Source organism: Emydura macquarii, unplaced genomic scaffold (assembly GCF_026122565.2).
Source record: "Emydura macquarii macquarii isolate MOO-44397 ecotype Brisbane River unplaced genomic scaffold, CSIRO-AGI_Emac_v2 contig_2897, whole genome shotgun sequence".
Lineage (NCBI taxonomy): Eukaryota > Metazoa > Chordata > Testudines > Chelidae > Emydura > Emydura macquarii.
The window spans coordinates 3,934,598-3,952,129 of NW_027133034.1; the positions used below are offsets into that span (position 1 = coordinate 3,934,598).

The window sequence follows — 17,532 nt, forward strand, 5'->3', positions numbered from 1 at the left end:
GGAAAAGTCCCCCCACCCTCCTGGGGTTTTTTTTTTTTTTTCTTTTTCCTCTCTCCTTCTCCCTCTCTCTAGCCGCTGCGCATGCTGGATCCCACTTCTGACACCAGTGTGGCAGGGTGCGCCTGTCCTGCCCTGTGGATCCTGCGCTTCAGCGGCTGTGCCAGTGGTGCGGCGGGGAGGGGAGTGCAGGGGGGGGGGGGACCCGGTCCCGCCCTCTTCCCCGGGCCCCCGACCCAGGGACCCTGTAAGGAGTGGTCTCACCCTGCTTAGTCCTGGAGACCTACTACCTTCCCTGGGCCGCCTGTCCGTGGCCCCCCGGCCTGTAGACTGCTCCCTCGTACCGGCGTGAAGGGTTGTGGTGTCTTCCCCGGCTGGAGCCTCTCTGTCTCGGTATGGTAGCGGCCGTGGATGATAGTCCCAAGCCCTGCAGCTATAGTGGCAGCAGGGCAGGGCAGGGCAGCTCCTCTCCGCTCCGCTTTGCTTCACTTCACTCCTCTTCGCTCTGCTTTGCTTCACTTCACTCCTCTTCGCTCTGCTTTGCTTGCTTTGCTTTGCTTTGCTCTGCTCTGCCTCCTCTCCTCTGGCTGTTAACTCCCTTTCAGCCTACTTGGCCTGCCTGAAATGGAGGCTTTTAACTGCCGGGGCAGCTTCTTTGATAGGCTCCAGGTGGCCTAATTGGCCCAACTGTCTTCAATTAGCCCCAGCTGGGTTACCCAGGGAAGAGGGCTTTATGGAGCCTGGGGCTAATATACATGCCTTCCAGTACCCTTTCATAGCCCTGCAGTCTGGCCCTGTCACATCATGTAATAAGATACTATAATGTGTACATACCAGGTGGTTGAATTAAGATTGCATAGGCAGTCTTAATTCTCATATTTCCTAACTTTTAGTGCTTGATTTTCCAGTCTTAATGTTATTGTTAATTTCATACACAACAGAAAAGTCAGCCAGCCAGGTCTGCATTTATCGTCCCTTCCTTCCCCTTTTCCATATAGATGAGTGGTTTATTTCACCAAACATTTTCAGTGTGATTGACAAACAGAAATGAGGGTTTATTGACCTGAAGTTCTTCAGGATGAACTTTAAAACTCCGCCAAGAGGTTTTTTCCTGGATAACAGATTGATGTTTTTCGCTTGTGCTGTAACTGAAACATGCATGATTATAATGCTTCTCTTAAATGTCTGCAGTGTCATGAAATTGAATGTCATGCTCGTATTTCCTTTAATGTAAGAAAAGAATATTAAATTAAACCCACGGGATAATTTACAGGATTTTTTGTACTGTCATTTCCACTGCAGTTTTTTAAAAACAAGAGTGGATGGACTGGAATTATTCTGGATTTATACTGGATAGCAGGGGTCAGAATCTATCCTTGTATTTCTTTCTGAATTACAAGTGTTTCCCAGGCTCATCTCATATGCAATTTAATCTTCCATTATATGAAGTGTAGCTAGATCAGAAATTTTTCACTGTAAATTTTTCCTAATCACATAAAGATCAAGAGAAGCTATGTTTTCCCATCCTGAGTAATTTTAAATTGCAATAAGTTAAGTGAAAATAGTTCAGGAAACTTATTTTATAGACACATTTTTAGGACTGTTGTATGATTGTCAAAGAAACATGATTCTTATGGTTAAAAATGAAGAATTAATCTTTTTGACTGGGAGCATTTGTAATGCCGAGGGTTAATGGTCTGGTAGAAATTAAAACTGAACATCTTTATATATTTTGTTAATAAATTGTGCTTCAGTAGAATCCAAACAACACCTTATTCACTCTAAATGTTAAAAAAAAATAAGGGAACTATACACTTATGACTGCCCTATTAACTATTTGTTTCCAAGCACTAAAAGGTTCTATTGAAAAGCAGCATAAAAATACATTTCAAAGGTGAACTTTGCTATGGTTATCCTAGCCGTGGAAGAGGTTCTTTTTGTCCTTTTGCTTCTTTTCTTCTAATGCTTTGTCAGTCAACGTTTGGAGACGCAATGAGAATTTTAGAAGTACTTACCTACTAAATATAGAGGTCAAGATTTTCAAAAAGAGGATCCTAAACCCATATTCAGACACCTAAATCTGTGGCCTGATTTTCAGGTGTACTTAGGAGCTCATGGGTGCTCAATGCCTTTGAAAAAATCAGGCTACTTAGTTATATTCCTGCGCCCATGTCAACATGGAAAAGCTTTTTCAATATAAACTATTTTATTAATTTAAACCAACATACCAGTATAAGCTCCCCCTCCTCCAACAGAGACACTCTTATTCTGGTATAAAAGCACTTTTTTTTTTTTTTTTGGTTCAGAGTATGTTGCTTGGGAAAGGGTTTAAGAGGACCCAAAAAGTCGCTCTGTACCAGAATAAGAACATCCATGGGACGTGATACTGGTACAACTAGAACTGTATTGGCAAACCTTTCCTGTGTATCCAAGGCATGAGGACCTGATTTAGCAAAGCACTTAATCATTTAAACAACTGTATTAGCTTCTATAGGAGTGTGTATTCCAAAATAATTGTTTTTCCTTCTCCAATTAAAAAGAAAAAGCAAGCAAGCCCTCCCCTCCTTTTGACCCCAGTACTCCAACTCTAAATGGTAAACTAAACATTCATGAAAAATTAATCACTCGGTAAATTAGTACCTTCTTATATTTCAGACTGTGAAACTGAAGCAGCACCTCCTTTTCACTGACAGGCAAAACTCTGATGAAGTGCTAGACACTTTATCTCGAACCACTTATCCTTCAAGCAATCTCCTGTACAGGCAGCAGCTAGAGCAGCTCTGTGAAATACAGTCACGATGCCTAGACACGAAAAGCCAACCACCGTTGAGAGTGCTGGTAATTACAAATATAATTATACATCTTATACAATTCACTTACTGCATGCAGCTCAACATTCTGCAGGATTGCTTGAAACTATTTTCTCCCCTGTTCTTCCTGGCAGAACTTTATCTAAATCAAAGTGTAATTCATTATCTGTTTAGAAATTTATTTTACTTGAAAGCACCTTTGCTTTTAGCTTGCTTCTTATAATAGGCCAAATTAGTATTTCATAAGTTTGTAAATCAAAACAATGCAACAACAGCCATTGCTTGACCCACATTTCTATCAGCAGATGGTGCAGCTAAAGAAGACAGAATTTTTGGAATTTTTGGTGGCTCTGTACACAGGCAAAAATCCCAATTGCTTCAGTATTTAATATTAAATGTAATACACTTCATTAATAACAAGAAAAGCCTTTAGTAGTATTTCCATGATGATGCTGCATCATTATGTGCTGGATATTAAAAGTGTTTTTTCTAGGACTGTATTAGCTAAGTCTAGATCCTGCAAAGTGTTGAGTAGCTTCTGAAGGTGTGGCATGCCCTCTGCTCTCATGGGCAATATTGCACTTTTCTAAAGGTGTAATGGGCATGAAATATCTGATTTTGCTCATGGAAGGAGGTGGGTCAGGAGTCTTATATCAAATTCATCAAGTCTCATTAAGTACCATGATTGATACCACAAAAACAAATTTTTAGCAAATTCCTGTTCAGAAATAATGCAGTAGGTTCTACGTTTACAGCCAGTAGCTCCAAGAACTGCTCAGCACTTCGCAGGACAGGACTCTAAAAAAAGTAACTTGAGTTAATTTATATATATGACATCCTTTCCCCTCCTCCCCGAATACCTTTGTATGATTTTTTTCAGTCTTTTATTCTCTTGAATTGATAGATACAATTTTCAAATAGTGCATGCTCAGGAAGTTGTTTTGTATCAGTGGAATCTAGTTTTAGCACGGCACAAATCCTCATTAAGTGTCATTAAGTCTTTACTCAGCCAGAACTCTTACTGACCACAGTGGGAGTTTATTCATCTTTAATCATTTCTTACTCAGACAAAATGACCACAGAATTTACCCAGATTTGTAAGAAATTGGTACTGTGCTAAATTTTAATGCCTCTAGCTTGCTAGTCAGCTGCAAGCATCTGCCTTCTAGTTCTAGATAGCTGACTGTAATAATTCAGTTATATTAGTATCCATCAAAAAAGAAAAAGAAAAGAAGTGACTCTTACCAGAATTAACATTCCTGAGGTGAACAAGAACTGTGTTATATCTTCTGTCTTGTAAAGAAGGATCATAATTAAACTTTAGGTAGATTTTATTAGTAAGGTTCACTTCACAATTTATATGAAAATCCATTTGTCTTAATGAAATGACCTTGACGCTGTTTAGAGATGGACCCATGCTACTAAATTCAAGTCTGGATCTGGATTTCAAATACCCAATGTTATGTTGTGTTTAGCTTGGAAGCATCAGTTCAGCTTATTATAAATATATAGAAACCATCTGAGAAATGATCCATGTTTGGATTTCAAACTCCTTCAAGGGCTGGGGGTGGGGGTTTGATTCTGGTGCTTTAGTTCAGGCTCATCTCCAATTTTATTGCTATAAAAGGTAAATTCTATTAGATTATTGCTGGACAAAAAGAATTTGGTAGGAATATCAATCATGGTAGTTTATCAGTCTGAATTGATTCTTATCAGAAACAATTTAGTAGAAGTAAGTTTAGCAGAATTCAATTTAACATAATTTTGATGGATAACATTGATTTTAAAAATCTTTTCTTTATCTATTTAAATGTTCCTTGTTGCATGAAATTGAGGGGTGGGGTAGGAGGGTCAGACAACTCTTAACTAACAGTAGGTATTGAGATTCAAAAAGTTAAAGCTTTACAAACCATTAAAACACATTGTCAACATCACATGCCAAAATATAAAAAGTAAATATCCTTAAATCAACAAATCATACCAGTTCATTGACTAGTCCATTTGTAATAAGGCTAATGCGCTAGTCTAGATCACTGGATTTTGACTCTAATAAGATTCCAAGAAGCATTTTTCTTACTTTGCCTATCTATAAATTTCTATCATCACTGATGGAAGTATTTTTTCATTGGGTTGTCTGTGTATGGTGAAATAGATGTTTACCAGCACCTGCCTAATTCTTTCAAGGCTAGGTATGAGACACCAGATCCACCTCTTTCCAGGAGCAGCAGTGGCTTAGACATGTCTCTAATCAGTGACATCCATATGATTTAGAAAAGTGTAGCTTTTCTCAAATGTTTGTCAGATGCATTGTTCTCTGGGGCACGTTCATGGTGATGCAATAAAATAATTTGTTGCCATGTTGCATGATGTGAAATGATCACTAAAATATCAGTAAGAGGCGTGGAAACCTGAATGTGGTCTGGTGAACCAAGCAGGGACATGGGAATCAGGACTCATCTTCTATTCCTGGTTCTGTGACTGATTTGGTGTATGACCCACAGCAAGCCACACAAGGCTCAGTTCTGCCATGCTTACCAATTGTGATCCAGTAACCTCTTGGTGCCAACTGGCAGAAGGCACAGTGGGTGCACAGAGTTTTACAGGGATCCTTTAGGTCAGATATATGCTTAATAGTTCACTAAAGGGTGGCAAGTGAGGACTCTGCTGAGAGCCAGTAGCTTGCTGGTTATCATAATCTCTGCAAAATGCATGTATGGATAATATTTAAGAAATTATGCATCTATACTGAAATTTATATTCTTAAAGTCAGGCATGTCACCAGGAGGCGACATGTCTCAGGCTGGTCCCTTTCAAGCAGGAGATAACAGATGCTTCTCTCACTCTCTGGTCATCTGTGTATGGGCATTCTGTGTCTCACAGCAGATGCTTGTTTGCATACTGAGCCAAATGTTAATCAAGAGATTGCAAAATCTTAGAGAGAAAGTTTGCAGGAAGAAATAAACAACAGAAAGGGATCCTGGTAATGAATATAGACAATGGACTGTTGGGGTATATCTGGAGATGCAGAGGTACATCCTGGATCCTTCACTGAGGAGGCAAGCTAACAACAACCTGTGTCTTATCAATGGAGGGTCACAGCCAGCAACCCCACATGGGGGGCGGGGGAAGGGTACACTTTACCAGGACCCGGAGGCCCTGGTCCAGGCTGCAATCCCCATTACCATGAGGAAAAAAACTGTCATGGCTCATGAGATTGTACGTATGAGATGAGAGATTGCGGTGTGTGTGTGGGAGGGGGCCCGTGTTACAAGTTTGTACTGGGCATGAAAAAATTATGCTTGGACCCTGCTCACAGCCAAGCCTGGAGCCGGGTGAGCATTGCTTTATGAGACATGAAGGATCTTGTTAAGTAAGTTTGTGGTCTAGAATGCATGCTATGATTTTTATATATAAACGTTCGTTTCCAGTACTACTACCTGCTATCACTTGAATTGCTACACTTCAAGCTTTTCCACGTTTACACTGTACACATCTCTAAATGCGGTGTGTCAAGCAGAGTAGCGATCTGAGGTGTCCCTGGTCAGTTGGAGTGAGCTGCTTCTTTGGCAGTACAGCAGCAGTGAATACTTCAGGCCTCCAGTGGAACAGGAGCTGGAGACTCCAGGCAGATGTTCAGAGGGCTTGGGGCTGCACCGTGCCTATCCGTAATCTGGAGAGAGAAAGAGCATGGCTTGGGTAGACCTAGACTTTGTGTTGACTCCATGGGCCATGGAGTCAGGGAGCTGACTCATGACAAGCCCAGAAGAGACTCTCTCACACTAAGGGCAGGTGGGAGCGGGTTGCCTCACAGCCCTGGGTACTCACGGGAAGCATCACCCAGTGGGATTACTTACGGTACTAAACACAAGCGCATCTCTATGATGGAGGGAGCCCAGAAGAAAGGTAATGCAACCCAGGGTCACACAAACTTTCTTTCCTGATCTCTAGAGGGTCAGTGAAGCTCCCTGCCCCCTCAGTCCTGGCCAGCCCACTCATCTGATTGACCCAGAGTGTCCGCTACGGTGCTCAGGTGGCTAAAAGTGGGTGGAGATGACCCTCATAATAGTGAGGCATTGGGGGCAGCATTGGGATCTGGTCTGTTTTATGTACACTGGACTTGGAATTTGTACATAATCCTTTTCAGTAGCTCGCAATACCACCTGTAATGTAATACCAATGCTGTAAATGGGAGAATGGGAATAAGATAAACAAGTCACACTCTGGAAACTGTAAAATGTAAGAGACATAAATTTACTACATTCTCAATTTTCACAGACTATACTGGGCATTGATATTCTGATCCTACATCCTTAGGACAAAGATTGTAATGAGAAGGGGAACTGTCCCTACAGCAATCTGTTCACTTGCCAAAGTGTTAAGAAAAATAGAAAGTGATACAGATGTAACCTGTTCTTGTTCCTGTCATAGTGTAATTTAAGGGGTTCTGCAGGCTTCAGAGACCCAAAATTCTACTTACTGTAAAGCACTATAGGCCAGCTCCTCCTCTGGTACAAGTCAGCATAGCTCTGCTGAAGTAAAGGGCTTCAACAGAGCTATGCTGATTAACACTGGCTGGGCCTGTTTTTGTTTTAACTCTCTCTTCCTGGCCTGATCAAGGAAAAATGATGAACTTGCACCCTATTCTCCACATGGCACTAGGTGTATTGCAGCAAAACGCTAGATTCTCAGCTGGGGCCTAATTAAAAACCAACTCTGAGTAGCCTGTTCTAGGAAAAGGACAAACCCTATGCCTCCCATGATGGAACAATTCGGGGGGGGGGGGGGGGGGGGGGGGGGGGCGAATTCTGAGGGGCTCTTCAATCAATTTCTTTCCTCCCTTAGCCTGCTTCTTGGTTTTTACATTGGAAAGGAGAAAATTGTTGGACATACTAAAGACCTGATTCTGCAGCCTTGCAATAGGCTTCTCTACCCTTGAGCTAAATGAGAACTATGCCTGAATAAGGAGTTTAGGGTCTCACCCTAAACTTAAAGGAGCAACAAATGAAACCTTTGATGTACAAGTACAGGCTAAACTGGAAGCAAGTGTGTGCAGCCAGCCAGACTGTATGATATCAGACACGTACATGACACGATGCCAACCCAGCCTAGTTAGCCAGAACAGTTCCTATCGGTTTAGCAAAACATTTACCACTTTCCCATTCTACCAACAGAAACCAATTCCCATTCTGCAGAGCTGAATAAAGTTGAAAGAATGTGTCCCTCATTTGATAAGGATGCACTTTGTTGGCAAATCCTCTTCCGTGAAAGCTTGGTGTAGGGGATGGATAAGAAGAAGGCACATGACTGACAACTTGGCAGTTGGGAAAGTATTTATTGGGCAGAAAGAAAAAACCTCCCTTTAGTTATCTGAGCCTAGTTACTGAAAACTGAACCTCATTAAATGTATGTAGTGATGACATTTTGGACACAGATAAACAGTCTATTTAACCATCTCCCATCAGCATATTTGAAATGTAGATGTGGGGGGGGGGGGGGAGGGTGGAAGTGGGGAGGACAGTGAAGGCAAGTGGGGGTTGCAGAGTCCCTGTCAACTTTCTAGAGTTTTGAAGTACCATCTGATTAGCTTCACATATGAGGTCATATCAAATAACTGACAAGCAAAATCTGACAATATACTAAAATGCTAAGGAAAACTGGAACTTCTCAATGTGCATTAAATTTGCAGAATAGATCTATAATTAAGTAGAGGTGAGTTGTTTGCTAAAATATCAAGAAATAATCTCTTCATTTCTGTAGATTGGATCTTGGCTACTTGAAGGACTTACTCTCTTCCCACATGCTATACTATGGGAGATGGGATGCTTCCACTGACAGTCCCTTAGTTAATTGAGATGGGGATGCTGGCATCCTAGGAGAGGGATACTTGAGCTCAGCATACCTTGACCCCTTGGATCTGCCAGGGTCTTCGGGTCATCTGCAAGGCCCATTTGTTTCCCCGGGCTTGGGTTGCAGGGAGACTTGTAAGTGGATGGGAGGTTGGTGAGGAATTTAGGATGTCTGGAACTATTTATTTTGGTCATTAGTCTATTATTTAAGGGTGGGAGAAGAATGTGAAGGGAATTTCAGATTTTTTTGAAGCAACTAGATGTAACTCTTCTGTGGCATGGAGGACTGTATCTCTTTGACATTGAGAGAAAATTTCACTAGTATCCAGTGAAAGAGACCCAGCTACATTACCAGTTCTGCTTACCAGGCCCAGATGTGGAAAGGGCACGGTCACCCCCTGACCGCTCCCCCATGGAGGAGCATAACTTTGTTGTGGCCTGCCTCACTAGAAACTTACCACCTCCTTAATGAGGTAACAACAAGGTCACTAAACAGCCTGGCCAGGAGAAGCCAAAAGCTCTACTTTACAGCAGTACAGCTCCCTGTAATAAAGCCTTTTAAAGGAACACTTATACCAGGGTTTAAAAGGCTTTTACCTCAGAACCCAGATACAACTTAAAAATCCCAAAGCAAAATTCTCTGGGTTCCAGCAGCAGCTTCTTGTGCTGTACAGCCTCAGGTTTCTCCACTGCCTAGAGAGCTCTGCAGACTTCCCCTGCTTGTTCAAGGTCTCTCTTAGGCCTTCCCCGCCTGGAGGGCTGTCATCTCATTCAAGGTCCCTAGAAGCTCCCCGCCCCTAGAGCTTCCTTTCTCCTCAGAAGCTTTTTCCAGCTGAGCTGTCCTAAACCTTTTCTTAGGCTTCTCACTTACTTAACTGCCTTCCAGTTACAGAGGCAGCTAACTACCCCCAGGTGGAGCTGGGTTGGCTCATTCCCTTCAGCAGAGCCTGCCACAGGTAGCTGGGTATTTGACTCCCTGAAAGGGCCAGCCCTGTGACACCAGGTAATTGCGTGCATGTCTGTCTATCCGTCTGTCCAGTATATTGTTCTAATGATTACATATTAAAGCATCGTATTATTCACTGGAATGGGTTACCTAGGGAGGTGGTGGAATCTCCATCTATAGAGGTTTTTAAGCTGCGGCTTGACAAAACCCTGGCTGGGATTATTTAACTGAGGTTAGTCCTGCTCTGAGCAGGGGGTTGGACTAGATGACCTACTGAGGTCCCTTCCAACACTATCATTCTATGATTCTATGATGTCAGTATCCTGAAGAATCTGACAGGCTTTTCCAAACTACATACAAATCACTTTGCATATTACTGAAATGCAGCCTCCTCCAGAGCGGACTGCAGGCAACTGGTTAACAGTTGCCAGGAACATTACACAACTGGACCATATTTTATGGGTTAGTTCTGAGGAAAATTCGCAGGTTTCCCTCTGAGCAGTCTATTGCCATGTAAGTGCAGGTCTTAATTGCAGCATTAACTCAGGCTCTTCTTTGGGTGTTGCCCTAACCCCGCATCCCATCCACACAAAAATCCTCTCACCTAAGTTTGGCAGTGTTTTCAATCCAGGATAACTCACCTGATTGGGGCTATGGGCTATAACCTGAACAACTCTTTCATTAGTAATGTGAGCACTTTGTATTGAGGATGCAGCCTAAATCACTTGAGCAGTGATAGTCCTTTGGTGCCTTCCCACAACTCCTTCCATGCATTCAGAAGAACAGACAAGTTCTCCCACAATTCACTGGGAAAAAATCAGAGTGACACATCTTACCGCTGCACAAAGAACCACAGGATATGCCTCCAGAAGTCCAAGCAACACATCCAGGTGGGTGCAGCACCAGTAACTCAGGCAGAGCTTTGCAGTGTGGCTGTGCATACTGGGCTAGACTAACCTGGCTGCTCAGATCCTAGTGCTGGTCACACAAGTTAATTCTGCAGTGAAGATATACCCCAAGATGTGTGACGTCCCCTTCAAACCTTCTCATTAACACTGAGTCATTCTAGATGTTGCTTCATAGCTCTGCCCTGATTTACTAAGCTGTTCACAAGTCTGATCACATGTAGGCCTGCTTGAAAAAGCTGGAAAGAAGTGACAATTATACAGCAAAAAGCATCCCACATATTGATGTTTGTGGTCTTGCACCAAACATTATAAATAACCACTTCAACAAACCAGTGTATCATGAAGCCTTCAGTTTTGATAGTAGGGTAATAGTAAATTGTCTGAGGAATGCTTCTTTGCCATTTCTGTAGGCTGTCTCATATAGAAGTGCATTTAAGTTTAGCGCTAGACAACATTAAGATTTAGTGTCACCATGAAATGTAATTTGTATATAGATGGAATGCTCCTCTAATAATTCAATAAGACAGGGTTTGCCATGAACAATGGGAGCATTGAATTGTAGACTGCTTAGCCTTTCTTTTCCTCTTGGAAAAATATTATAGCGTTAACGATCTGAAGTAGCTTTCTAGTAATAATGGTAAGTACATTTCTCATAATTTATTGCTTCTATCTCTCAAATGTCCAACCTACCAATAATGTTGTTTTTTTAGATATGTCACAAAACAACAAACAAAACCAAAAAGCCAATTATTAATACAGCAAATATCTTAAAGTTATTTGTATTTCTTCACGTGGTCTTCAAGACAGTAGCAGCTGACAAGGGATCCATTTCCTTAATGTGTATAATATTCGATAGTTTCATGGTCACTTTCATGACCCAGCTTTTCTACTGCCAGTGAAGTGCAGAGCTACGTGCAATGTTTGCGAGGAAGCCACGGGAAACACTTCTGATTTCTGGCTTTCTTATACAGTCTAAACTTAGGTTTATCATAAATCATATTTTCAAGTGAACCTGAACAGATATTGTAATGTGTGCATGCTCCTGTGGAGCAGACATTTTTTTGGCACTCATCTAACAAGTGCAATTTGCCAAGCCTACACCCTGTACCTTGTATTACACATACATCATACCTGTTCTTTCTGGTTTGCATTCTGCCACAGGGAGTTAGAGTGTGGATCATGTGACTTTGCTTCAGTCTGCATTGTCCATCATTCCAGGACAGAAGTCTTATAAGCATTTTATAAATTGGCACCGGTAGCAATGGCTGACATTGATTAGCATGAAATTCTTATGTCCCAGAGTCTGGTGCTCTTTGACTGCACCTCTTCTCCGGATACTTTCAATTATCATTGAACTGCAGATGTTAATACTCTCTGCTCAGCAACATACTGAGTTACAATCCAAAAGCACCACCCTGATAAATAACTTTGTATCAGCCTACACTATGAGCTTTTTAGGTAATCAATAAAGATAAGAAATTTAACGTCCAGAACACACTAGAACTTTTGATACCATATATCCTGTATTGCCCTCCCCCCACTTCCTCTTTTTTTTAATTACTAGTGACATTTGCATGGATCAGGGTTTTTATCCTTGTGAAATTAATTTCCCCTGCTGCTTATTCCTGTCTTGTTTATACTTTAGCATATATTTGTTTGTATCTGCCTAACATTTCTGTAAAAACAGTTTAGTCAAAAAAGTGGTTTCCCAAAACAGATCTAACAAGTTTCACCAGCTGCACATTCATTAGGTAGATCCCTTTAGGCCTCATCTATGTGGTGTAAAGGCAATGTAGTATAATTGCTTAAGTTGGTAACAACTACACAACATGCATACAATTGCTGCTCAGGCATTTTGCAAGCATCAGCTATGTAAGTTGGGTGGCAAGTTGGAGATTTTGCTTTTCTAGCATCAATTTCTGGAAGATAGATGAACTCTCGTTTTTGCTTCCTACCATGCCTGCTCTGGGAAAATTTCTCATGGAGCTGAAAACTGGCCTGAGGACAATATGACAGCTATGGACAGGATATGCAATGATGAGGTGTTCCAGGTGGTGCTAACTTGCATGGTCCACAATCAGCAGGTCTCCAGTAAGATGTCACAGAAGTTTGGCGAATTGGGTGTAGGGCTGAACAGTGCTGGGACGAGATCAAGCTGCTGCAGAACCAGCACAATAAAAGGGCTGCCTGATTCACTGGCACTCCATCTTGGGCCCTTTTATGTAGAGTTTGTCTCCATGCAGGCAATTATTCTAGATTGTTGGTGCTTGTGGGGGTGGGAGGGGTGTGGTGAGGAAGGGGCTGATGAAAATTGCCAAGAATCAGGAAGAGAGTGTCCTGGAGTTCTAGGGCCAGCTGACAAAGGAGGATGACTGAAATGGAGATGTACTGCCACAAGACGAGGAGACTTTGACATAACTGTTTTCAGACTGTAAGCTCTTTGGGGCAGAGATTGTGATTTACTATGTATTACAGTGATTGAGACAATGGGTATCTGGCCTGTCTGAGGCTTCAAGGTGCTTCTATAATAATTATGCTTAATAATAATAGACAAACTGTGTTCTATATGATGTCATCGTACCTTATTGACTTTTTTTATTTGTTTGTGCTTGAGAGAAGACATCCAGAAACTAACAATACCAATACCATCAATGTAGTAGTGGGATGGTTTCTTCAAAGAGATAGTAACAGGCATCCATCTTCATCTGAAAATTTATCAGCCACTCTCATCCCATCCAGCTTTCATCCCAACATAAAATACACAGAGGCCTCATCCAGAATGGTGCTCCACTCAGGCAACATTCATGGATTGAAAGAAGGCAAGATTGTTCTTCTACACCTGCCTGCTGCCGTAGGTTATCCTACAGCTGAGCTTGGGACACAGTGCTAAGGGGCATTATAGACCCAGTGCACATTAACTGAAATCTCAAGAGCTCTTATCTGTTCCTGAATTCTGCCTTTAATGCTTTTCAACCCTCAGCACCAATGCAATTATACAGTGGAAGCTGTGTCAAGTACTGTCATTTCTGGTCCAGGATGTGGCCTATTTTCCTGTTCATTTTGGTAGGGATACTGACTACGCCTGGGAATTCTGGGGTATTAACAAAAAAACTCTGATGTCCTTCAACTCCAAGAATGTTTCACTATGTAGAAATTCTTCCCTCTTATCCCATGACTGCATACTTTGCTTAACAGCCTTTGGTGAGGGAACTTGTCAAAAGCTTCTGAAAGTCCAAGTACACCTCTGGAACTCATTGCCAGGGGATGTTGTGAAGGGCAAGGTGGTCAGGGACACAACTCCATGTGTCCCTAATCCTCTGAGTTCCAGAAGCTAGGACTGGATGATTAGGGATGGATCACTTAATAATTGCCTTGTTCTGTTAATTCCCTCAGAAGCATCTGGCACTGGTCACCGTCAGAAGACTGTCAGAAGGATATTGGGTTAGGTGGACCATTGGTCTGGCTCAGTATGGCCATTCTTATATTCTTATCTAGTGCAAAGAAGACCAGAGTGTTTGTGGACTGAAGCACAATAATGTGCAATTCCAGCAAATATAAAAGAAACCTGTGATAATTTGCCACTTAACTGTTGCCACAATGTTTTCTGCGATGCAGGCAATTTATTTCTTTATAGGGTATCATAAGGATAACTGAATTTGGCAGGTTTGCAAGGTCCGTTTTTGCAGAAAAATGGGGTCATGGAGGCAGCAACCACCTTTCAATCTAATGCTGTCAATTGTCAGTTTTTGCCAAAAACAGGGTCTGCACTATGAACTCACTATTATTGTAGTTGTGGAATCCTCTCTAATCCTCTCTTTGCACTTCCAGGCCAATCCAGTGCTTTCTCATCTCCTTTTCACAGTAATACTCCCTTCCACTTGGCTTTAAGCTTTTTACTTGGTTTGTTGTTTATCATCTCTGCTATTTAGCACTTTTACTGCTGGCCACATAGATAATCAAGCATGTAAACATGTTGACTTTCTATTATTTGGAAGACATAGACCTCCCTCCTCCTTCCCCTCACCAGTCAGGATGATGAGTAGAACCTATTATTTAGTACAACATATTATCTTGCCTGATATGTTGGATTTAGTTTAGTACATTTATTACCTTATGCCACTATATTTAATTAAATTCAATCAATTACTTTCTATTGCATTTAAGTCTCTACGCTGCATAGTGCATTGTTTTTATTTGTACCAGATATAATGTTAATTTCTGCATGATATACTTTTAGTTCCAACACACATTTCAGAATTTATTCTAAACCCCCAGCTGTTTGCTTATTGAGTGCACTCATTGGAATCTGCAATTAGGCCAATCCTATATTATTATAATGCTTCCTTGGGAATTTCTTTTTGGCTGGAGGAGCTCAGCAAAGGAATTAGTTGCAAATAAAAGATATGCACTATTGTTGCATGCAACGTATCTTTTTAGCAGTGTCTGTCTTCGTCATTGCAGGCTCTCAATAGCGATGTAATGATCTTTGTCAAATGTAGATCCAATTACTGCCAGCAACAGAAGGCATATGTCCAGGCTGAACAAAAGAGCACTTATTTTCACATCCCACTGATGATATTGCATGATTACATTTTTGCATAATCTTAAAAAATTATTATGCAGATGTTGTGGAAATGACAGAAAGTACTATTACAAAGAGGCTTTGTGGAGGAAATTTAAATTCTGTGCATATGTCCCTATTTTAATATGCCTGTCAAATTCTGGATAATAACCCTTTGCATGTTAATGCATGGACAGAAAAAAGACTCTTGGTTGTTTCTTGTTTACAGCTTTACATATTTTACCATTTTTTTTTATTTATAATCTCCTATCTCGGTAAAGCTAACCAACAATGCTTGATTGTTTGATTACGGTTTTCACTGGATAAATTAACTTCTACATCATAGTTTAAGAGGTCATGAGCTGCTTAATATGAGTCCATGACAGAAACTGGGGGGAAAAGCTACTATAAAGAAAAGCGCACAAGGAAGAATAATAATGATAATTTTAGTCTCCTGTTGGCTGAAAGGTTGTTTAAGAAAAATCAAGTTGTATGGCTCACTCTAGGCTTACTGTCCTGAGTTTACAGGTAGGAAGCTAAGTAGCACATGTCTGAAAACTATATGGTAATGGAATAACTGCTGCATAGTTATATTAATGGACAATATTTAATAATTTCCTCCTTAATCATTTCCCACCACATATCTACTTATATATTCCACCTGCTCACCCCAATCCCTTTCTGTCATGCATCTGGACTTCCAGGCCCAGTCAGAGATACTTTGAGAACTTTTCAGGGGGTTGGCTGCAACCTACTCCTCTTACACCAGTAGAAATCTTTCTGAGGGAACATCACTGTCTGACACCAGTTGGCCAACACTGTAACAGGTCACCAAATAGTTCTTTTCTATAGCTGGCCTTCATTGAAATTAAATACACAGGGTTCTCCATCACCACTGCTGGTTCAATGTGCCCCAGTAGATTATTTGGGATATACTCCTGGGTACTTGTGGGTAGCAGGTACCAGAAATATCCTGCTGTATTAATCAGTAATCACTATTCTAGCAGTGTGAATAATATCCCTAGAACAACAACTTCCATAAAATGAAGATAGGTTTGTGTTTTAGATCTCTCCAGAAATAATAAACCCAGTTCCATAAACATTTAGGTAACAGGCTTGATAACATTTGCAGAACCATAGAACCATACCCTTCAGTCATGTCTCAGTAAATAGAACAACTCAACCAAACTCTATTCATTGCAACCACTGACCATAAGCACCCCTCTCTCCTTAAGCCAACCATCTGCTTTCTCCCTCACTGCATTAATGGACTCCCTCAGACAGTAACACCCCCGCCATGTCCCTCCACTCAGGATCAGAGAACCCACCCCAACCTTAGTATTGTTGTCCTGGGAGTAGAAGGTGGCTAGTATATGGGATCCTCTCCCTGGAGTCTCCACTCCCTGTCTTGTCTCTTGGGGGCTATGTGGTACGGCAATTGCCTGTCCAAGAAAGAGCAAAATCAGTTCTTGCCACTTTGCTTAGAGTTTTGAATTCTGAATCTGAACCTCCGAGAGAAACTCCCCTCCCCTCTGATGGTACCCTTTACCCATCAGCTATGCTGCTTCTCCTAGGTCTCATTCCCCCTCCACTCAGTCTTACCAGGAAATGGCTCTTTGTGAAAGCTTGCAGATGAGCTTAGAATGGTATTTCTCAACCTTTTAAGTAGCAAGTACCCCCTAACTTCTGAAAATTTTAATAAGTACCCCAACACTCAATTTTCCACTCTGAGAAATACAATCTTTTCCCCCTTTAGTGCTGGATGACTGTATTTCTCATAAAGCAGGAGAGTTCTGAGTTTTGCAGTGCTGTGTGGCTGTGGCAGATCACAAAACCCCCTGCTGTTTCTCCCCTTCTCCTATTCCTCCATATAGAAGCAAAGGTCAATGCCAGCCAATCACTATGGCCTGATGGTGGTGTCACCTGGTGTTCTCACACAGGTGGGAACTTGTGAGGTTTGAGGAGGCTCTAGTGGCCCACCAGAGTGGATAGCAGCGCTCCCCATGGCCGTCCCTAGGGGGTGCGGGCCTGGGGCAAATCACACTGTGTGGGCCCCACTTAAGATTTTTATACTGGTAAGATCTGGGGCTTCAGAGTTGTCAATTTCACTGCACAACTAGAGCCATGAAATTGACAAGTTGGCCTGTGGTCAGAGCCTGGCTCCAGGACTGGGCAAGTCACTGGGCTCTCTGCCTGGCTTTCTGGGCACCGGGCTTTGAGCCAGGGAGGGGAGCTGCCACCTGGGTAAGTTGCAGGCAGCTGCTCCGAGCTGGGGTGGAGGAGGCTTCCGTGCAGGCTGGGACCCGGGGATTTGGTCAAGTGGCAGGCAGCTGCTGCCCATCTTCAAGCCAGGGTGTGGGAGGCTGTCTCTCGGCTCAGAGCCTGGGCACAGGTGGCAGCCACCCAGCTGTGAGCCCAGCTTGCAAGGCGCAGGAGGCTGCTGGGCTCCTACCTGGGAGCTGAG

At 42.1% G+C, this 17,532-nt stretch overlaps 1 protein-coding gene across 1 annotated transcript in view; it reads left to right on the forward strand.

Moving 5' to 3' along the window:
- Nucleotides 1-12,516: 12,516 nt before the first annotated feature.
- Nucleotides 12,517-17,532, forward strand: part of TMC1 (transmembrane channel like 1) — a 71,070-nt gene continuing 66,054 nt past the window's right edge. The window contains exon 1 of the mRNA XM_067568565.1: nt 12,517-12,598. Within this exon, the coding sequence (XP_067424666.1) occupies nt 12,517-12,598 (82 nt within the window). The remainder of the gene's footprint in view (nt 12,599-17,532) is intronic.